At 40.1% G+C, this 23511-nt stretch overlaps 2 protein-coding genes across 2 annotated transcripts in view; one reads left to right on the top strand and one right to left on the bottom strand.

Annotated features, from left to right (window-relative positions):
• Positions 1-4928: 4928 nt before the first annotated feature.
• On the bottom strand, positions 4929-6243 carry LOC135703568 (mitochondrial genome maintenance exonuclease 1-like). Its single transcript, XM_065224819.1, has 3 exons — positions 6188-6243; positions 5343-6129; positions 4929-5284 (listed from the first exon to the last, which is right to left on the bottom strand). Exons 2-3 carry the CDS (start codon positions 6125-6127, stop codon positions 4987-4989), a joined length of 1083 nt encoding a protein of 360 aa, XP_065080891.1. The 5' UTR covers positions 6128-6129; positions 6188-6243; the 3' UTR covers positions 4929-4986.
• A 5296-nt stretch (positions 6244-11539) lies between these two features.
• LOC135703848 (regulating synaptic membrane exocytosis protein 2-like) overlaps positions 11540-23511 on the top strand; it is a 185922-nt gene continuing 173950 nt past the window's right edge. The window contains exon 1 of the mRNA XM_065225184.1: positions 11540-12474. The gene's annotated coding sequence lies outside the window, so the exon portion shown is untranslated. The remainder of the gene's footprint in view (positions 12475-23511) is intronic.

The following is a 23511-nucleotide window of genomic DNA, read 5'->3' as shown; positions in this document are numbered from 1 at the left end:
ATTGTGGTTCATAGGGATAAAAATGCAAAAAAACGTTGGTTTTTCCATACTAATTTCCATACAAATTTCAAACGCAATGCGGAAAGCCGAGTTACAACCAATAGTCCCCAAATTTTATACAGTTGTTTGGGACTCCAAATGGAACCAAAAAAGGGTTGTTCTCGATTGATGAGGTAAAGTTTGCATTTTTCCATATAACGATGACGCACTCTAGTCATTATGGATTTAATCTGCTCCTGGCGTAGCCATTTAGGACAGTCGCTGCTACCTGTTATATGTGTTTTCTTGCAGGGAATTTGCTTTTTTGTTAGCAATTTTCGTAGATTTCGTCTTCGTGTCGATCTCCAAAAGTGTGACATCTTCGGAAGCTCTTACAGTTTTCCGCTTTATGGCTGTATCTCAGACACTTTTTGCAGAAAACAACCTTCTGTACAAAAGGTTGAACTTTGCTCAGGCAAAATAGCTTCACTTTGTCTGACAGCCGTCTTGCCCTGAAAGTGATGGATACTCTCTTTCCATATAAGAAGAAGAGGTCTCCTCTGGCTTTTTACTCTTTTATCTCTATCTCTATCTACACACTTAGTTTTTTATACCGAGCTCGGCTGTGCAAATCTCGGCAAAAAAAAGTTTTACTGAGATCTCAGCAAACATTTATTTTGTTTGCTGAGATTCAGCTAAGCATTATCCGAGACTCAGCAATCAAAAATGTTACTTTTCTTGAGATCTCAGTGAACCTTTTTTTGCCGAGATTTGCACAGCCGAGCTCGGTAGAAAAAACTAAGTGTGTATATTTATATCTCTATCTCTATCTTACGCACTTCAAATCGGCCAATCACGAACTGGTTCGCGTTTGATATAAAAGTGGTTCGTTTTTGCCCCCGTATTGTCTCCTATTTCTCTTAGCTAAACATCGACAATTGGGACATCACTTTAAAGGTCTGTTAGGTTTTCCTTGGTAGTGATCACCGGCAATGATTACTCCAGATATGCAAACTACACGCTCATGTACATACCGATTTCATTGTTGATGTGTTTGACGATAGCGTGTAGCTGTTGAAAACTACCATGATCTTCGGAGACGAACCAAGGCTGAAAGTCTGCTTAATAAATATAACTAACTAACTAACTATGATCTTGTTCCTTCCAATCTGCTTCATATCGATTATGTGGTTTTTGTACATCGGTACACCGCGCAGCTTTGATCCCAGTGAATACTTGTTGATTCGTCCTCCTTGAAGTCCACCTCGAAGCTCGAAGTAAACTCGGTATGGAGCGTCGTCCTTGACGGTGTATTCGGATTTCGCCCGTTGTATGTTTTGTTCTCCGTCATCTTTTTTTCTTCATGTTTCCCTCCGGTATCCGGAGGATCTCCCATCCCTGTCATAACCTCACTTTGATTCGCCTTTTCCCACCAAAATGGCGTCCGTTTCTCCTTGGTAGGCTTCCGAAATAAACACTCATATTCTTGTTTTCGTTCGAATCGTATTTTCCATACACAAAAGTTGTTTGTATGGAAAATACGGTTCGAACGTAAACAAGAATATGGGTGAAACACTCTAGCTCTATTTTAAATCACTGCTTTTTCTTTTATTTCACTATTTCTCCAGAGTTTGTGAAACGCTCCTTCTTTACTATCCGATTTAATACAAAAACAAGTAACCCAAGTAACAATTTCGGTTTTATAAGGGTTCTGTATACCATGATGATGGTCGTTTATCTTTTTTCATGTATTATTCGGAAGATTAGCTGATTAGCAACTGTTCAAAAACAAAATAAATAATATCCAGTTGATCAACAATTTCTGTCCATCCGTTATTTGTTTCCTAAACTTCAGTTTGATCATGATCATAAAATCATTAACTGTTAAAAAATTAAAATAACGTTTCTCAGATACTCTCCCAAGATGGTGAAAGATTGACAGCTCACAAAAACTACTGAGCATCCAGCAAAATATTTCAAATCACTGAACATGGTGTAGTAGTAAAATTTACGATTTTTTTGGTTTAAATATTTCAATTGGTTAGCCTTTGGCTCTTCATCTTTGTTCGAGTTAATTGATTATTCTAATGTTATGATTGCGTTTAGCGCTATTTTACAGGATACCCTTTTATGGGATTGTTTTCGTTTGAATTTAAAAAATTGATAACCTACCTACTTGAGGAACTACCTAACTATTTAAACTAGGTTGCCAAATTACGAATGATCTGGTGGTTTGATCGACTGATTGACAGGCGACTCTGAACCTTTCCAGCGTGGAAGTCTTTCGCTCCTCGAGTGTTTGAAGCCCGGCCAGGTGGTGAATCTCAGAATTACGAGTTCGCGGTGGACTGTTGAGGATCATTCTGAGGATCTTGTTTTGGATCCTATGAAGCTTTAGGTGGTGGCACTTAGCACAACTCTCCCAGATTGGCTTACCATACTAAATAGCCGGCAGAATGATCTGCTTGTGGACAGCAAGCTTGTCTTTGAGGGACAGGGTGGTCTTCCTGTTTATCAGAGGGCAGAGCGACCTGATCAAGATGTTGGATGTCTTGTCCACATGGGATCGGAATAGCTATTTGCTATCGAGGGTGAGACCAAGGTAGACTACTTCACTCGACCATTCAATGGGAGTGCTATCAAGATCGATCTTGACGTTAGCAGGAGGAACAAGCCGAGGTGAATTCGAATGTGGAAACAGAATGGTTTGTGTTTTAGCTGCATTGATACAAATCTTCCAGCTCTTGAAATAGTCGGACAGAACATCCAGGCCTGATTGTAGTTCCAGGCAGGGGAGGAACGTCTTACGTGAAAATGTTGAGTAGGATAGGCCCAAGCAGGTTACCCTGAGGGAGCCCTGTATCAACGTTGAACGTATTAGAGGGGACATTGTTCAAGTAGACCTGGAATGATCTGCCCGACAAGTAGTTTTTGATGATCTTCACGAGGTAGATCGGAAAGTTGTATCGATGTAGCTTGTAAACTAGACCATCATGGCAGACATTGTCGAACGCCTTCTCGACGTCCAACAATGACATGGCAGATGTATTGGAAACGAACTTATTCCGCTTGATGATGTTAGTAACCCGTGCGAGTTTGTGGATGGTAGAGTCACCGACAAACCGACATGAATGCCCATAGCAAAAACAATAAAATTTCTGACCAAAGCACACTACTGACATCTGGCTCCGTGTTTGCGGGAAATATTCAGCTAAGCCATGAACCCGCATGTAAAATTTATGAATTGGTTCGTGTCTGATCTATTCTGTATACATTATTTTTATCTAGATCAAAAAATCCTATGGTTTTGACAGATCGGATCACTGCACATTTAAATCGGCCGTTTACTATTTTCGGGCATAAGTCAGAATTAAGTGTCATGTCGGTTTGTCGGTGGTAGAGTGGCCTTTCCTAAACCCGAATCGCTCTTTGAGAAAGATGTTATTATCATTTGAAAACACCGGCAGACGGCTGAGTATCAACTTTTCAAATAGAGAGGCTGATGGGGCGATAGCTTTTGGCACTGGTAGGATCTTTGCCAGGCTTGTGTATTCACAGCGAATGAGAACGACCTAAATTTGAGTTTAGTTCACTCATAATCGCCAAAAGTGCAGGAACTCAGCGATGAGTAAATTTTGTCTAATGGTTTCCTGTGGAAAACCTAAAAAATCTGCCGGAAAATGAGGAAATTGACGAAATTTTTATTCAGTCTCGGAGTAGTACCAATAGACTGAGTGAATCCAATCTTTTCTTTTTTCAAATTTGGGAATTTTTCCCTGGAAAATCCTGGAAAAAACATGAGGCAAATTTACTCATCGCTGAGTTCCTGCACTTTATGTGATTTATGAGTTGACAAAACTCAAATTTGGGTTGTTCTCATTCGCCGTGTGGGAATCACTTTGGCTAACTAGCCAAGCTCCAAACATTTGTTGCAGATAAGGGTAAGATGTTTGAAGAAGTCAATACACTAGTTTTTCTGCTCAAAGTTGACTACACCATCCATACCCGCGACCTTTATGTTTTTAGTGCTTCTAATAGCTGCTATCACCTCATCAGCCGATGTTCTACCACAGACAAACAGACGTAACTCTTTGAAAAACTTGTTCTTGAAAACATAGTATCTCAAAACATATAACCTCAGTAACGACATCTATCTGGCTTCTCGCGGAAAACAAGCTTGCTCGCTAACTCGTAAACAATATTGCATAAAATTTCTATAGAATATATAGAAACGTCGAAGTGATCCGATGCCAGCGCTGCGGTGAGTAGTTCGCGGAACTGATAATATTCAAATCAACCGTTAAATGCATGAACGAAGATACACAATGAAGAGTTACGTCTGTTTGTCTGTGGTTCTACTATCATCATGCACTACTACGGGGGTTTAAACAACTCTAGACATTACCTCCAGTAAGGCAGGCTCATAAGGGCTCACTATGGCACTGAACATGGTGAAGACACACACTGGTTATATATAATAAATTTTGGGTGATTTTGTCTTTATTAATTGTGAATTTGAATCAACAATCTTTTATAGACGCTGCAAGCTCCCAGTGAAAACAAATTCGATTTACTGAGTTTATTTAGCAATATGCTGCCAAATGTCAACATTTTAAATTGCTGAAAAATCAGTAAAAAAATATAGCTGAAATCATATTTTGCTGATAATATCATAGCTGAAATATAATTTTGTCATTTAGACAGGTGTTGGAATTGTTGCAAGATTCAGCAGAATTATTTTGCGTGAAAGTATGCTGATCTTCCATCAAGCCCAAAATCAGCTAGATGTGATGTATAGGGTGGATACAACTCCGCCGGTGAGTTTGACGACGGAGAAAACTGCCCAACACTGCCGAACGCAAACTGCCACTATTTTAAAATAAAGGCATCACGAACACCCATAACTCTTAAACCAACAATTCAAATAAAAGAAGAAATGCTCTGCCCAACTTACAGCTGCAACAGTTTATTTCCCCTTGAAAGTTAACTTGACAAAAATACACCACTTCAAATCGGTTCCGGCAGTGTTTCATCGCGATACCGTATCCAATATTCCTGCAACCGTCGCAACCAAAGTGCCCAATACTTTTTCAGTTTCACTGAATTGATTAAATGCACGTGTGCCGGATCGCCCGTCGTATAAGCCACAAACACTGCTCCATCGGTGATTTCCAATCCGCTGAATTCCGGCTCCGTCTTCAATGCTCCCAGATAGGCACACAGCTGAACGGGTGCATCGTATGTTGCTGACAGAGAAGATTTCTGTTTCTCCGATGTTTTCCACTCGATGATGTGGAGTTTTTTGCTGAAAGTGAAAAAGTTAATTAATTAGCTAAATATTAAATTCATATTTCAATTTATACTCCAGTGATGAGATGCAATCCACAACTCCGTTGTAATGCAAAAACGGATGGTAGATCTTCCTTTCAATCACCCGAGCCGGTCTTTCAACTCTCTCCAGTGATCCGTGGATACTGGTCCACAACTCCCTAGCCTTATCCAGCCTTTCGCGATCGATTTCCTCATTATTGAGCCAACTTTCCAAACACGAGTGTAAATTGCTGCCTCTTTCTAGCGTAGCCTTTTGAAACTCCGCGAAACCTTCTTCCCCTAGTAGAGCAATCTTGGATGCCTTCCACTTGAAAAGAGCTTGTCGGGCTGCCTCCGGCATTGTTGAACTCAGAATTTTGCTCACCGAGGGCGATTTGTACTGATCTGTTTCAAACTGCTCGTGGCGAGTCCACGTCCTCTCCAGTGTACCATTTGCCGTAGGAACAAGCGGGAATGTCAGAACTGATCTCAGTTCCTTATCACTGAATGGTATGGTCAGTCCGTGCGACGGCGGCGAATGATTGATGTGAATTTTGCTGTCGTTATTCGAGGATCGAATGTGTTTCCTAAAAGGATTTTCACTTTGTAACAACCAGTGCATTTCGGAAGCACTTTCAGTTTGATTTGATTTAGATGGTTTGAGTGGTGCAGTTGCATCATTCTCCTTCTTGACAACGGCCCCAAAAAGCGCCTTATTCTCATAATTTAAATTTTTGACCGCGCGTCCTTTCGCAGTTAGGTTCTTTGGTTTTGGTTTAGTCTTTTTGATTGCTGTGGCAAAGTTTCGGATTATTATGGATTTGAACATATCTGGCATATCTGGGGATACAAGTAGTTTTAATACACAAAATAATTTAATATATTTTTAAAAACTTACCAATTTATTGTTGTACTATATCAATATTAGTATTGCTGCAATGCCGGCGCCGTGATATATGACCAAAGAGAAGAACATAAACAAAACAAACGCTAACGTTTGTATAGTGGAGATGCGTTAGTCGCGAGGGCAGTGTTTCGTGTTTTGAAAAGCAGATGGTTCTGCTAACGTATAATGCCCTATTGGAATAACATCCTCAACTGATTCCCGAGGCGCACGCAATACAAAGAACCGGTGCGTTGAAGTTAAAATGCAATCAAGTGTACTCATTGGCGTAACTAATGGGGGTGCCATGGGGCTAGGCCCCCTCCAGAATTTTTGGTGTTTGTTTTTGACTCACCGATATTTTGTCAAGCTTGTTAAGTTCAATTCTAATATTTAGCAGTTATTCATAATATTGGACCACCAACAAGTAATTTTTAAATTCCATAATGTTGATTACTTTTGTTATATTCTGGACTAGAAGAAACAATTTTGAGAAATTATATTATATCAACTCGATGGCAATAAGACGTCTTCAGGCTCTACAAATTGGCCATGAGCCCAGGATTTTTTCTTTAACTTGTAGAAACTTCGTAAAAAATCGTAGAAATTAAGCAAACTTGGTAGAAATTCTGGGAAATTTATAGACCTTCAGAAAAATTCGTAGAAAAAAAAGAACTTGGAAAAGTTCTGAAAACTGCGTAGAAGTAGAGAATTCATTTAAATTTGAGGACTTTCGTAGAAGTTAAAGGAACATTATTTTATTTTAGGGAAGCTCATTATTGATCGGGAATCTTTACATAATTTCATAATTTTTTTTAGCCTCATGGACTTGGAATAGTTGTGGAAATTCAACAGCAAACTTTGTAGAAGATTTTCGAATTTCATAGCATTTTGAGGAGCTGCGTAAAACTTCATATACACACTTAGATTTTTTTTTGCCGAGATGGGCACCACCGAGCAGCTCGGCAATCTATTTTGCTGAATCGCAGTTAAAAATTTGCCGAGATTCAGTTAACAAAGGGAAATTTTGCCGAGATCTCGTCTAACAAACATAAATTTTGCTGAGATCTCAGTAAAAATAAATGCCGAGCCTGCTCGGCGGTACCAATCTCGACAAAAAAAATCTAAGTGTGTAAGTGTAAGGAATTTTAAAAAAGTTCAGGGATTTTTTTAAGAGATCTAGAAATAGTTTAATAAACTTCTAAGAACTTCAGGGATCTTCGCTTCAGCTTAGGGAACTTCGTTGCAGTTTATCAGAGATCTTACTCCAAAAAAGCTCCATGAACTTCTTGGAGGTTTTGGGAACTTTGCTAAACTCAAGGAACTTTCTAGGTGTTCAAGAATATTTGTAGATGTCTTAGGTGTCTTTCCAGAAGTGGAAAGATGTTCAGTGATCTTTGAAGAATATAAAGAAATGGAAAAACATATGGAATTTGGAACAAATACAGGGAACTTCGAAGAAGTTGAGGAAATTTTGCAAAACCTAAGTTTTGTAGATGTTCAGGAAACGTTGCATAAGTTACAGGGTATTCTTTCAAACATCCTTCCTAGACATCAGGAAATATTCGAAAGATCTCCATATAGTCCAAGATATTAGTAAAGTTCACTGGATATTTGGCAGGTTGTAGGTTGATCAGAAAGTATTCAAAAGTTTTCCAGCTAACGACTAACGACGACTAACTGGCGAAGAAATCCATTAAAATAATGTGGTTCACTGTAATAGAATTTTCTTGGAAGCTTGTGCCATCATCCACCAGATGGGTTAGTTTTTTTGTTTTGATTTGAACAAAGTTGATTTTGTGTACAATGATTCTTTGACAGTGTGCAAAGAGTGTATCATTTTGTCATTTTTTTATGCATTTCAGTTTTGAGTAGAGTGAAAGAGATAGAACCAAAACATTCTAATACAATTGGTGAAATGCTAGTACAATCCAGTAGTAGCATAGAGGTAACTCTAAGACCACTGGGTCCCGAAGAAAATCATTATTATTTTTGGCTCACTCAGTACCAGAACAACGGTCCCAAGCAGTCCCAAGCTATTTCACTCACCCCTGCATGTTCTGCATGAATCCACACACCCCTGATGTTATCTGTCAAACTTTCATAGCGAATCAAAACAAACATAGTGTAGTAATAGAATTTCAACTAGAATAGGGTACGTTAATCGTTTGCTTGGGACCAATAGGCTACTAAAGTGGTGAGCCAATTTAAAATCGTTAGTTTCGTATTGATTGTTGGTACAATCCAGTAGTAGTGGTATTGCCATGTGGTACACTGAAAAATTGCAATAGTAGGTTAGTCATCAAAGTTTTCGAGCCGCTCCGTCTGTCACTTCGTTTGTGGTATAACCATCTAGTCGAAACTTTTTGGAAATTTGCCTGTTAAAAATCCTTTTGGGTTTCGAGAAAATAGGGCGGTATCAAGACTTAGACTTTGACTTTGGGTGTCTCAATTGCCGAATCAAGTTTAAAGCCTGGTACGCAGCTGAAAAGAAAACGGAAAAGTAATTTTTGAGGATTTTTCCCAAAAGAAAATTTGATAGCTATAGGCTGCTAAATTTTGAGATTATAGGGAGATGTCGTCAGATTGTAAAATCAACACTTATTAGTGTTTATGTTGTTTAAATGCATCCAAAACATCAGTTTTGCAATAAACGCCAACATTACCTAACGGAATAATTGATCAGACCATTATTCCGCAAGGAAAGTGAAATTGCATTCAGAATGCGCCACCTTCATGTCGATCACGATACTAATGTAATCGATCTTTCCTTTACCGATTTCTTTTGAACTGCGTACTGGGTCAAGAAATGCTGAGGAAAAGTAATTTCTTTTGCATTCCGTGTCCTATCCCGTAGCACGTAAAAACGTCATTACTTTTCAGCTGCGTACCAGGCTTAACTCGTAGTTAAGCCTGGTACGCAGCTGAAAAGAAAACGGAAAAGTAATTTTTGAGGAATATTCCCAAAAGTAAATTTGACAGCTATAGGGAGGTGTCTTTTGCTAAATTTTGAGATCATAGGTAGGTGTCGTCTAATTTTAAAATCAACAATTATCAATTTTTATGTTGTTAAAATGCATCCAAAACATCATTTTTACTACAAACGTTAAAATTACCTAACGGAATAATTGGTCAGACCATTATTCCGCGAGGAAAATGAAATTGCATTCAGAATGCGCCACCTTCATATCGATCACGAAACTAATGTAATCGATCTTTCCTTTACCGATTTCTTTTGAACTGCGTACTGGGTCAAGAAATGCTAAAGGAAAGTAATTTCTTTAGCATTCCGTGTCCTATCCCGTAGCACGTAAAAACGTCATTACTTTTCAGCTGCGTACCAGGCTTTAAAAGTGACATTTCGAAAGATAATTTCAATGTTCGAAAATTCCTGTGTTGACGATCGACCGGTTTTCGAACAGAACTCAGCTACAGTTGTCAAAATCTAACTTTTTGCCTGTCAAAAATAACCACGCTCAGATCAAGGGGGGAGGTGGCTGTCAAATACCAACAATCGTCGCCTACCTCGCAAAACTGGTTCAAAACGTAAACAAGCCATAATAATCCTAAATGGTTTGTTTACGTTTGGAACCAATTGCATACAAGAATGATCAGTAGGCTGATTTGACAGCACGTCCTCCCCCCTCCAGGCTCAGATAGCAGGGTTATTTGATAACTTTCTATCTGTCACTTTCAACCACACGGCCAATCAGAACGACTCAGTGACTAAATGCAATGCTAGATAAACATTTAAAAAGGCCCTATCTGCATTGATCGATTCTCTTCATCGACATTCTCTTTCGTCAATAACTCAGCTGCAAAACTTTTCCTTTATCAAACTATGTGGCTAAATTAGTGCGAAATCTGTTTGCATAGCAATGGTTATGAAAAAAAGTCGATGAAGGGAATCGATCAAAGCAGATAGGACCATTTGAAATGTTCATCGAGAATTGGGCAAGGTTGCAAAGACTCATTTCAGCTAAAATAATGTTTTTCGGAATAATAAAACCAAAAGATGGTATGATGGCATGTTTTACTTGTAACTTACAAGAAGAGGCTACAAAGTATGCGTTGGAAACATAAAACCTGTAAATTTTGCTTTCTATGAGTCACAATCAGCGATTTGCTGATCGCTGAGTGAGTGAGTGAGTGAGTGAGTTTGTGAAAAATCGCTGATTGTGACTCTCATGAAGTGAAATAAACAGGTTTAATATGTCAAACACATTCTTTGCAACCTCTTCTTGTATCCTACCAATTCAAAATTTGATCAGGGCATCTAATTATTTCATAATTTAGAAAAACATTGTTTTAGCTGAAATGAGTCTTTGCAACCTTGGAATTGGGTTGTTCGAAAAATATACCGATTTTTATACATCATCTGATAGTGTTTCGTTTTCTGAGCACATCGATGTTTTTATAGATTCCGATTTAAATCAAGATTTAATTTTTTGATCGTTGACACTAAATCTATTCGTTGACAGCTCGCTCCCATATAAAATCCCACCAAGGGGCACTAAGATGGTGATTTTTGCTAATGTAATCGTACTTATTTAAAATAGTTCCAGTGGACCAAAATTGAAGAATTTCTGGATTTCGGTTCCATTTTAAAGCAGATAACGATCAATATGTATTTACCTCAATACCCCTAAGCAACCCAATTATCTCAGAGCATTTCCCTAATAAAAATTGTATGGTTAATTTGCTTAACGACGTGTTCTGGGTATCATCCAAACCATTTGTGGAATAGTTCAATGATTTGGGTTATCGTTCGTTTATGGTTATTTTTATTAGGGTTTTTTTCCATACGAAATTTAGTTATATTTGGGAAAACCTGCAGTTACTCATTAGCTATGAGTTCCTGCCTAGGTTCATGCAGGTTTTCCCAAATATGAGTAAATTTCGTATGAGAAGAAAATGCTCTGAGTCAATTGAATTCAGTCGCAGAGTCGTTCTGATTGGCCGCCAGTTTCCCCTAAAGATTAATACATATCAACAACACTGTCGAATTAGTCTCTCTGCAGCCCGCGATCGCATAAATTCTCTTTGAACAATCGAGAGAGAGAGCATAACCACCCTCCATGCTCTCTGTTTTTCTTCGATTCCACTTTGCATGCTGCTTCCGTCTGCTCCGTCAGGCGACGTGCTGCGTTCCACAGCTGTTGAGTGTTGTAGGTAACCTACCTTTTAGCAAGCAAGCATGTTTTCCATCAACATAGGAAAAAAAAAAGCTTATGCTTTTATGCTACCGATCGCGCTAGGTCGTTCTCTCCCTCTCCAGGTTTCGTTTCCCTCGCGCGTGCAACAACATACGCAATCCAAGTGCCGGGTCTTTGGCGGCGTTCCATTCAGTTCAGTTGCAACCTTCGACCGGTTTGGATGTACGGCTGTCCATGCTGATTGTCCCTATACTTCTGTTAGTGAAACGCGCTCGCGGGTGATTTCAAGAGTGCTGTGTTTGCGCTTCTCGATCGCTTGTTTGCTGTAAGGATCATCGCTCGCTTTGATTGGAGTTTTTCTTTCACTCCGCTGTCGGCTCTTTGTGTATATTTCTCTGCACACACCTCCGAACTGCTCTTTGCATACAATGGAATTATTCTTGGTGGTGATTTATGGTCAAATTATGCGTTTTTCGCGACGAGCGATTGTGCGTTGCTAGTGAAAATCGAAAAATAAAAAAAACCGATGCTTGTTGTTATTTGCTTTTCTTGTGCGTTGTGTGTTGTTTGATGCTTTGCAGCGTGCAGTGCTATAATGGTGCCGACCGAAGATGAGATGGTTGGAGAAAATATGCCGCAGTGAAACTATACGGGAAAATTAAAATTAAACACACATTCATTCATAATTGCGTCCGGGACAAAGGAAGTGCCAAGACGGGTTTTTGGTATTCTGATGCCGCACCGTGCTGTTGGGAAAGGCGGAGCCATTTGCTGGAAAAAAATCGACCGAAGAAACGAAGAAACGAATCTAGTGAACATAGATAACAGAGTCACATGTGTTTTGTGTCGCTCTACTATTTTTTCCCCTCGAGCGTTTGAATGAGTGAAACTTGAATTTACTACCACGAAAAAAGTAGAACTCATGAAGTGCTGTAGGTTTATTTTTTAGCTGTGACTTGTAACGACAGTTTCGAAAATTATTCAGGAGAAGATCATCAATGTTTGTGGATTATAAAACGGTATTGGATAACTTGCTCTCCCTCACAAAACTCGTACTCAACACAGGGAACTGACGACAACTGTCATCGTAATTCCGGCAGAACATAAAGGTCGCATAGAGAGCAACATGTGTTGAAGCAAAAGACGGTAAGAAATTCGTTCGTTCATAAATGCATTACACAGAAACGTACCTTAGCTGGTGTGTACCGTGGAGTGCGGGGGAGGCAGAAATGGTAACACTTCGTCCAAATGGGATTTTGAGATGGTTTGCCTCGTCGTCATGACGGTTCCGTTAAACTAAGGGAAGAACAGTGATTTGTAGGGACAATAAATTAGCCATTGTTTACTCGTTATACTTTGGGACTTTTCTGTAGGGGTAAGGAGGTGTACGTGCAGCTCTACTTCTACGAACAGATGTTGCTACGAATATTTATTGAAGTAATAAAAGCATTAAGGGACAAGAGTTTCCAACACTATCTTCAATAAAATTAAGATCAAATGCAAAATTCTCATAAGCTCTCCTGAAGATTTTCCGAGAATCAAAAATTGATTCAGATTCTCTGGCAGTTTTGCGGTGAGCAGGTTGTATAATGTAGTCCAGAAGAGTTTTCAATTACTAATCCTGTTCCCTTCCATCAAAATATTTGTTTCATCAAACCTACGCTGTACACATTTTATTCATACGATAATTTCATAATTCACAATTCTCGTCATTTCCAGCTATTGAAAGTTTCACGTGAAAGACATTAGGCATACATATGTTAGGCATATGGATGATAGACACTCATATGTTAGGCATAATGTATAATTGGCTTAATAGATGGTTGGCATAACGTGCGTTAGCCATAAGGACGGTAGGCATAGTTAATAATTTATGAAAAATTACCAAACTTTATATTCTGTTTGGCTGTTCATTGAAACCCATCTTCATATCCGTTCAAACGAATAAAAATGCATACTTAATTTCCAGAGGGCCGAATAGGTCATTAGAATGAATTGGTCCGTAGGCCGAATGGGTCAGTAGACCGAATTTTGAAAAGTGAAATATTGAATTTAGGTAGGGGAAATGACGGCTTCGGCATGACAGACTATTTTCGGCAACACAAATTGAAACACTATTTTCACTGGATTTTCTTGCGAAAACACTTCGCTGAATGCATGCAAACGATTCTTTATGCTTTCAGCTTCAATTTGACTATATTTTTACCACTTAGAAAAATCAATCTAGCAAGGTTTTCTTGAAATGCAACACACGCACTACAAATTGTAGCTGATTTCGAGTTGCCGATAATAGAACAGCAGATTTACACGCAGTTCAAATGGAACGGTTGCCGAAGAAAAACTGGTTGCCGACAATACTCGCTCTCACTAGAGAAGATTGGAGCTTTGTAAAAGCGTTTCAAAACAGTTTTTGACAATTCTTTCGACTGAAATTGTTAGAGCAGCTGGCAGCAAAAGATTGTAAACAAACCAATACTGCATATGTGTGCGTTCCTTAGAGAAAAAGGCTATAGAAAGAAGGTCGCTGCTTAGGTTGCCGAGAATACGTAAATTCCCCTATTATGTTAGAATATTTTCAATACAAAAAAACTTGACAAAAAATTGATCCCTATCTGAGAAGGGATGATGATGATATTAGAAATCTTGAACTTAAATATATATATTAACTGATTTCTGGAACTTTTAAAAGCTATGAAAATTGAGCATTATTGTAATTAAGGCATATTTCATTAGGCTGCACACATTAATAAATTTATTTATAACCTCTTCTCTTATACTATGTAATATATAATATATAATATACAATATATAATGTATAATATATAATACAGTGGTGACCCAATTTTGTCAGCCCCCGATTTTGTCTACCCCCGATTTTGTCTACCCCCGATTTTGTCTACCCCCGATTTTGTCAGCTTTTCTCCTTCTGGCACAGTTTGGGACTCTTAACCACTAAAACCTTACTCGCCTCTAGCCACTATCCCCCCGGAACTCCCCTAGAGTATTTCGTCGGGGGGGGGGGGGAGGGGCTGTGCTTAAGCACTTCTCTTTAGCTTAGCTAGCCGGCGTTGCTAACTCGCTGATCATCTCTCCATTTTCGCTGCAGCTCCGACAAAATTTGCGTCACTGCCCTGCTGACGACGCTGGACGTCCTCTCATCTCGGCACATTTCACTGACGACATTTCTCGCGCTTAGGGCCGGCATCTCCACTCGCACTGCCTCAAATCTTGGGCAGTCGAAAACCACGTGCTCCGGCGTTTCGTCCACGTTTCCACACTCCGGACAGAGGGGCGACGTTGTGTGTCCAAAGCGATGCAGGTACTTCCTGAAGCAACCATGACCAGACAGGAACTGCGTCAAGTGGAAGTTGACTTCGTCGTTATTGAAGCTTAGCTTGTCATCGAGTATCACTCCAAGATACTTCAGCACGCGCTTTGATGCTATGGCGTTCTCCCCGACGGTAATGTCTGCTCGCTGAACAGCTTTACAGTTATTGACCAATAGCACTTCCGTTTTGTGGTGGGCTATCTGCAGCTTCGCTCCTTGCATCCAGTTGGAAACCGTGTCGATCGCCTCGGTTGCCAGCATTTCCACCTCTTCCAACGTCTCGCCTACTACCGCCAACACGACGTCGTCCGCAAATCCTACGATCTCGACTCCTTTGGGCAGCTTCAGCGGTTAGCACGCCGTTGTACATCGCGTTCCAGAGCGTTGGGCCAAGGATGGAGCCTTGTGGCACACCCGCCGTGCTCCAGATTGATTTCTCTCCCATGTTCGTCTCGTAGACTAGAACCCGGTTCTGGAAGTAACTCCTTATAATGCTACACAGGTAATCAGGAACCCTCATTCCATGCAGTGCTTCGGCGATGGCCTCCCAGCTGGCGCTGTTGAATGCGTTCTTCACGTCGATCGTTATCACGGCGCAGTATCGATCTCCTCTCCGCTTCTGTTTAGACGCTTTCTCGGCACTTTCGACCACTGTCCGAATTGCATCAACCGTTAATCTCCCTTTCCGGAATCCGAACTGCCTCACCGACAATCCATGCTCACTCTTCGTGCATTTCGTTAGCCTGTTTAGGATGATCTTCTCCAATAGCTTTCCGACTGTATCCAGCAAGCATATAGGCCTATACGATACTGGATCCCCCGGCGGTTTTCCGGGTTTCGGCAGCAGCACTAGCTTCTGTATCTTCCATCGGTCCGGGAAGTGACCTTCATCCAGACACTTCTGCAGCACTATCCTGAACATGTCCTTGAACGCCTGGATCGCCGCCTTGGGGATTCCATCCGGACCGGGAGCTTTCTTCGTCTTTAGCCCTTTCACCACTGCTACGAGTTCCTCGTTGAAGACTTGTCTACCTTCGGTGTTGTCTGCCTCTGCCTCGCCGTACGGTGTAGGTGGCCAGGTCATTTGGTCGTGCTTCGGGAAAAGTCCCTCCACGATGGCTTTCAGCTTGTCTGGACACATTTCAACGGGCATCGTTGGACCTCTAATCTTCGCCATCGCGACTCGGTATGCGTCACCCCAGGGGTTGGCATCAGCGTCTCGGCACAGCTCCTTGAAGCAGTTTGACTTGCTCAGCTTTATCTCCCGTTTTAGAGCGGCTTTGGCTGCTTAAAACACCACCCTTCGCTCTGCTCTGTTTGCATCAGTTCTTGCCCGCTGAACGCGCCATCTGGTTCGGAGACAACTAGCGTGGAGCGTGCTAAGTGCCTCGTTCCACCAGTAAGCTGGGCGCCGTCTGTTCCTTGGCTCCTATTTCCTCGGCATGGTTGTGTCGCATGCCCTCGCTAACGATTCGGTCAACTCGTCCGCGCTTTGGTCTGGGACGCTGCTGTCTACCCGGAGAGCTTCTACAAAGAGATCCTTGTCGAATGCCTTCGTCTTCCACCTCCGCTTGCATACTTTCGTTTTCCACATTGCCGTAGGTATCCGTTGGCCAAAGCTGTACCTAATCGCCTGATGGTCACTATGAGTGTACTCCTCACACACTCTCCAGTTCATACTTGCCACTAACGACGGACTGCAGAAAGTGACGTCGATAATGGATTCCCTACCATCTTTGCGGAAGGTGCTGATGGTTCCTTCGTTGGCCAAACTGACGTCCAACTTTACCAGAGCTTCCAGCAGGCTATACCCTCTTGCGTTGGTACATCTGCTTCCCCAGTCCCCAAGCATTGAAATCTTCTTCAATGACGATTGGTCTCACGGGAAAAAAAGAGTTCCCATATTCGTGAACCACAGCCGTGAACCATAGTTCACGGTGTATATTTGAGAAAATTTTGTTCTGGATAGGTGGCCGTGATTTTTAGTTCACGGTCCGTTCCCGTTTTCGGGAACGGATTTTTTTCCGAGCTCCATCCGGTGAGCTCCCCGATGAGTCCATCTAGCATCTGGTGAAAACTGCTCCATTGTCCATCTCGGGGATGCATAGCAACTACATACGAAGGTTCCATTAATTTTGGCGATCACAAAACCTTCGTAAGACCTCGTCACCACTTCTTGTATGGGATACCTGCCCATAACTTGTATTGCCGCCATCCCTGCTTTATCGGCCACCCAGTTATCGTTATCGGGAGGGACTCGATACGGCTCCGCAATCATTGCAACGTCGCACTTTGTTTCCGTTGTCGACTGCCACAACAGTTGCTGTGCTGTGTCACAATGATTGAGATTTATTTGGGTTATCTCCATTACTATTGGCCCGCTATCGCCTTTTTGTAAGCTATGCACTATGCACTATGTATTAGTATTGTTGTTCTTACAGAAAATGCTTAACCACATATGCATTGAGTGGCCATTCAATTCTTACCTAAGTCCATTTAGCCCCCCCCCCCCCCCCTCTACACCATCAATGTAAGAATGTCTTTCCTCATATGACACTTACGAAAAGTTTGAAATTCCAGCTCCCCCCGCCTCCTTCAATGGGCTCGTATATATTGAATGATTCCTAAAACATAAATCTTGCATTATCCAGCAGCATTTAAAGATATTATGTTAAAAAAATTAAGCGCCCGCCAGTTTAAATTCTCTTTTTAAGAGTGCGTTTTGGCGTGTTATTTTTAATAAGCTGAGACAAATAAAATTGAGTTTTTCAGTTATGTAAGTTGTTCATGGTGGGATAAATAATTTTGTTACACAAAAACACAAAAAAGTTGCATTGAAAAATTGGTTTAATTCGATTTGCAGTCAAATTTAAAGCATTTATCTCTAAACAAATAATTTCAACTGAAATGTTGATATTAAGATTCAACAGGGCTAATTTGGTTTAAAATATAAAAATATTTTGTTTGAAAATTGTTAAGTTGGTTTTAACATTTTAATAAAGGCTTCTTTAGATAATGTTCAATAATTTAATCTAGGGTAAAACAATACTAACAACTTTTCGTATGAGCACTTTTTTCCATATAAAATGAAATTTGAACATTTTTCCGATGAACTAAAATCGTTATTCGAGCTTGGAGAGTACTACACATGTTTGTCTTTTTAAATTACTCTACAATGTCTACTAACAAGTTGTTGTTTATTGATTAACTTGATAAAGCTCAAACGAATTAACTTTACAGAGCCGAGGATTTTTGGTCACTATACAATACATCTTAAAACTATAGTCAAAAGGTACAACACAATAAACACTTTATCTTCCGCTATCCAAAAAGCCTCCTCCATCAGAACTGGAGCCGCTTCCAGTGGTTTCATTTTATGGCAGCTACGCCAACGAGGGTCAGAGCGCTTCTACTGCAGCAATGGACGCAAAACGTGGTCAGCACTCACACACTCATCACTAAACGGTTGCTTTCCAAAGTCGACGACGCATCGACCGAAAGAACTGCTGATGAAGAACAATGAAGAGGACCACACAATGGTTGCTGCCGAGAAAACGAACGATCGCGTTGCACACATCGAGAGTGGCCTGCTTTTGTCGACAGCCGAGTGAACACGGTATTAACAAGTTGAACAATGTATTTTTTTATTTATTGTGGATTCTATCATAGGATCAAAAATTATTTTGAATTATATAGGATTTTCGAAGAACTCTAGCATTTCCATATTATTTAACTTGTTTGATGATAAATAGGAGAAATTTAATTTTTGAAACATTGGGCTGTTGATTTTTCTTAAATATGGGGCGGAAATTAGTTCACATTAAAGATTTTAAGTAAAAAATCTTCAACATTGATTTTATTTCATTTTGTTCAACTGAAACTGGACAAAACAATAAGTTATTCAAACACTAAATACTTCTTCATCATTGCTTTTATTGAAACCCGTTTGGTTTAATGTCATTTAGCCAAATCCTTACGCAAATTAATTGCAAATTATTAAACGAATATGTATTCGGACTAATTCTATTCCATTATCAGTTAGGTTAAAATATTAGAAAATCGAAAGATCTATAATTTTAATGCACCTACAATTTAACTTTAGTGCTCAGATAAACTTTATTTACGAAGGATAAATATGTAACAACGTATACTTATTTCTTGAACGGTTATGTTCAAGGGATTTCAAACTATACGATTCAAAAGAACACATGAGGAGTTATAAAACAATGACGGAAAAAATTAGTAAATATGGTCAAAAAGAAATTTCTCATCATTTTAATGTGTGTGGCATGTGGCAAGTTTTATTTGGAGTGCCTAAAATAACGAAATAAAAAGCCTTTCGCAGTGTCAAAAATAACTAGAATAGTTTAATTCTAATACTTCATTCAAGGAACATTTACCATAAGTCAGCTACATATTGTAATCGTGAACTAAACCCAAACCCATCCGTTGATATTTAACTATGCCTGGTTCTAAAAAGTCATTTAAAGAAATCTCCGAGTATCTTATTTTACACACGAAATATAACACCTTTGCACGATTTTTGCCGCTATCTAGGTCAGCGATCACCCTTGAATGCGCACTGTTACTTCCAAGCTCACTGATCCAATTCATGCGTTAATTGACCATATTGTCTAAGCCAAAGCACACGTTTCAATTCCAACCTCCGCTGCTCGGTTTCGGTAGCTACAAGAGTGAAGCTTCAAAACGTTAAACACACGGGATTACAACCGACCGCTAGCTAACTCGCGCTTACCTATCCAAAATCCACTTCCACTCGATCGTTCCCGTTCGAGAGCCCTCGCATATGCTTCCGAAAATGAAAAAAAAAACACAAATCGGAAGCAAGCACTTTTGGCATTTGGTTTCACCCTCTTCTAAACCAATCTGTGGCCTCAGAAAAAATAGTACCCAGCACCCGTCCAATAACACATCGAATCCCCTCGCATAGTCGTCGTCGTCGTCGTCGTCGTCGTCGTCGTCGTCGGTCGTTGGATAGATCGACAATATATGCATCGCTAGGTTTCCAACAGCTTCCAAAATCACGACTCAATCTCCCTCCGTCGTAGTCAAAGTTCAGGTTTCCCTACCCAACTCATGTATATGCATTGCACAGAGCATTTGTTTTGCGAGCATATGTTTCACTGTCAGGCAATACCCGCGCAGATAACTATACAGATCTTCAAAGCTAAATGCGCATATGAAATGGATTGAATTACATATCCTACCGCAGAATCCAAATGGGCAAATGCTTTTTTGTTCTAGGTTCACTGGCAACCAGCAATGATATGAGTAGACAAGGAAGCAAGACCGGAAAATATGCAGCGAATGGAATGAACGCATGATTGAGATTTTCCTGATTTTGCTTTGCATTTTAATGATGTTTTGATTTTGTCTGAATTGGCGTGATTCTGGTTGGGAATTTGAGGAATTCATTCCGCTGGCATGTAGCAGCACCACCAGCTGTTGGTTGTAGTTTGTGCTAGGGACCATCCATTGAGTTCGGCATGCAAAATTTCCCAGTTCATCACGTTTTTCCAATAGCTTATAGGCCTTGCTTGTCACAGAAAACTCTCAAAAAAAATGAACTGCACACTTAGAAATACCTAATTTTACATGTGACGGAATCCTTCTTTGACATAAAGGATGGACGTAAACAAACATGTCATGTAAAATTAAGTGCCCGAGACTGAAAAGTTCGGTACTCGATGAAAAGTACGTTTGATTGAGCTGAATTACGCGTCTATTATGACTAAATTTTAAGTCAAAATTGACGCTCGAATATGTCAGTCTCAGGGCACCTAAATTTACATGAATTTTTTCTAAGTGTGTGGATGTTTTTCATTAGGAGTAGTTTTATGACTAACAAAACACACATATTCAACATGAAATTGCATAAATGCTTTGCAATTTTTTGTCGTTATTTCAAAAAGATTATATTTGCGGCAACTTTTGTGTAGATAAATGTTGCTGGAAGAATATTTTGGCTATCTCCTTACTGGACCAGTAAAGACTCGAAATCCGAACAGTCCATAAACAGCACAACATACTGGAAAAAAAACTTAATTTGAGTAAGCGAGTGCCATTCGCTAGTAGAAAAGTAAACAATTTTCACCAAACGTTGAATGTGTTAAAATGCTTAGAATTTGTTTGGAAAATAATAAGCTTTAAGATCAAAATCGTTGACAAAGTTTGAAAGTTAAGAATTTAAGTTAACGCAATTTAACATTTAAATTTCAGCGGCGCCGGTGGTGTTGTGGTAAGCGTGATTACCTCTCACCCCAGCAGGCCTGGATTCAATCCCAGTCGGTGCCGCCGGGATGTTCTGAGGCATAACATCTCTGATCACGCCTTCCTTCGGAAGGGAAGTAAAGCCTTCGGTCCCCGGTTCATGAGGTGTGGGAACTTGCCTCCCTGGCGTCGGTAGCATTGGTGCTCAGCACGGAAAACAAATCAAGGAAAAAAGAGCTCCTGCAGTTTTTTTTTATTGATTGAACGGCCCTGAACTTTAGGAATTTTAGGAATTTCCCAAATGTTTCCAAACATTTTCGGATGTTCAAGGAACTGCCCTAAATTCCTCAAAACTTTTCAGAAGCTCTTTAATATTTGTTTATAGATCTCTAAACTTTCCAGAAGAATTCTTGAAATTCTTGTAAAGTTCTTGAAGTTGATTCAGTTGTCATGAACTTGTCTGATATTCATCAAACTCACTAAATTTATTTATTTATTATATTTATTTCTTGGAACTATCCTGGCCTACTCAAAATTTATCCTAAAAGATCTTTAAACTTCCCAAAGTGCATGATTTTCATGTAGTCCTCGGAACTTACCTGAAGTTTTCGAAACTTATCTGAATATTTTGGATATTCCTCAAAGTTTTAATTTAAAAAAAAACAACAACAAATCAGTTTATGGAGCTGGTTACTCATGAACTATTCAAGAGTAACCACCATGAATGTAAATATACAAGATATAACGCTTTTAAAGGGTGATAGGTCAAAATTTGGTCAAGGGAAAACGCGTGTAAATCGGTGAAATCGTTTATTTAAAAAATCAAAATAAATTTCTTTTTCAAGTTCAATTAGTATAAAATTCAGGAAAAATATTCAGTTAGGCTTCCGCTTTTCCAAATCCGAATTGCCGGGCCTTACGCTTGACCCCTGCCATCAGATTTTGTACAGCCACCTTGTCCACCTTCTTCGCCGCAGAAAGCCAGTTTGCCTTGAACTGCTGCTCGCCCTTAGCAGTTTTTTTTTGGTCTTCTGTAGGTTCCGCTTGACAATAGCCCAGTATTTCTCAATTGGGCGGAGCTCTGGCGTGTTGGGAGGGTTCTTGTCCTTGGGAACCACCTGCACGTTGTTGGCGGCGTACCACTCCATGACCTTTTTACCGTAATGGCAAGATGCCAAATCCGGACAAAACAGTACGGAACAACCGTGTTTCTTCAGGAAAGGCAGCAGACGTTTATTCAAACACTCTTTCACGTGAATTTCTTGGTTGACAGTCCCGGAAGCTATGAAAATGCTGCTTTTCAAGCCACAGGTACAGATGGCTTGCCAAACCAGATATTTCTTTGCGAACTTTGACAGTTTCATGTGCTTGAAAACATCTGCTACCTTTCCCCTTCCTTTTGCCGTATAAAACTCCTGTCCCGGAAGCTGCTTGTAGTCGGCTTTGACGTAGGTTTCGTCGTCCATTACCACGCAGTCAAACTTCGTCAGCATCGTCGTGTACAGCCTCCGGGATCGCGCTTTGGCCGTCGTATTTTGTTTATCATCGCGATTTGGAGTCACTACCTTCTTGTAAGTCGATAGTCCGGCTCGTTTTTTGGCTCGATGCACGGTTGTAGACGATACACCCAGCTTATTTGCGGCATCTCGGAGAGAGAGGTTAGGGTTTCGCTTGAAACTACCGGCAACTCTCTTTGTCGTCTCAGCGGCTTCCGGTTTTCGATTTCCCCCCGATCCAGACTTCCTGGCTGTCGACAAACGTTCCCAAAATACTTTAATTACATTTGTAACGTTTGATTTGGCAACTTTTAGCGATTTTGCCAACTTTGCGTGCAAGTAGCTCGGATTTTCGCGATACGCGAAACCATTGACCAAATTTTGACCGTATCACCCTTTACCTACAACCTTCAACCATAGAGGGAACTCTAAGACTAGAAGGTCCCGTAGAAACGTGCTCAACTTTTTGGCTCAGCTCTGGTACTCTCTTCGGTTCCAAGCTAATTGATGGACCCCTCGAAACATAGGAAAATCCACGAACCACTCATTTTATCTGTCAAACTTTCATAGCGAATCAAAACAAACATAATGTAGTAAGCATTTTCGAGGGAAACTTAGACTACCCATTAAATGAGTAAAATTTTACACATTTATGAGTAATTACAACTACAAAAACAAGTAGTGAGTATTCATTTTTGAGTAACAAATACTCATAAATGGGTAATATTTTTACTCATTTAATGGGTAGTCCCAGTCTCCCTCGAAAATGCATACTTTGTAGTCATTATTGGGTATTTTGCGGTTACCGTGTATGTTAAATCAATGGGCGCAGTCGTACGGCCATAAAAAGAGAACAGATGGTATAATCCCATTATGATAAATTATCCTGCCACACACAATAAAAAATTGGTATTTATCGGTATTCACAATTTTAATTAATTTTATATTTTCTCCGTTTTTGAAAGCGAAAATTTTAACTTTTGAACTTTGATCGGAAAATTCCGGAAGAAAACTCCGGAACTGTTTGAATTAGCTCCTGGAGGAAGCTGAACACAACATACAGAGAAAGAAGAAAGAAGCTCTCCTGGAGGAAATTAGAGGAAAGTTCTGAGAGAAGTCGGAAAAACA

This window comes from Ochlerotatus camptorhynchus, unplaced genomic scaffold (genome assembly GCF_037179485.1).
Source record: "Ochlerotatus camptorhynchus isolate MF236.1 unplaced genomic scaffold, CSIRO-AGI_Acam_v1.1 ptg000021l, whole genome shotgun sequence".
In the NCBI taxonomy this organism is placed as follows: Eukaryota; Metazoa; Arthropoda; class Insecta; order Diptera; family Culicidae; genus Ochlerotatus; species Ochlerotatus camptorhynchus.
This window is presented reverse-complemented; position numbering and strand designations above follow the sequence as displayed.

Coding starts and splice junctions, on each gene's coding strand:
- LOC135703568 (XM_065224819.1), bottom strand. CDS start 6,127: ATGCCAGATATGTTCAAATCCATAATAATCCGAAACTTTGCCACAGCA. Junction 5,285..5,342: donor GATTGCATCTCATCACTGGA/GTATAAATTGAA, acceptor TTTCACTTTCAG/CAAAAAACTCCACATCATCG.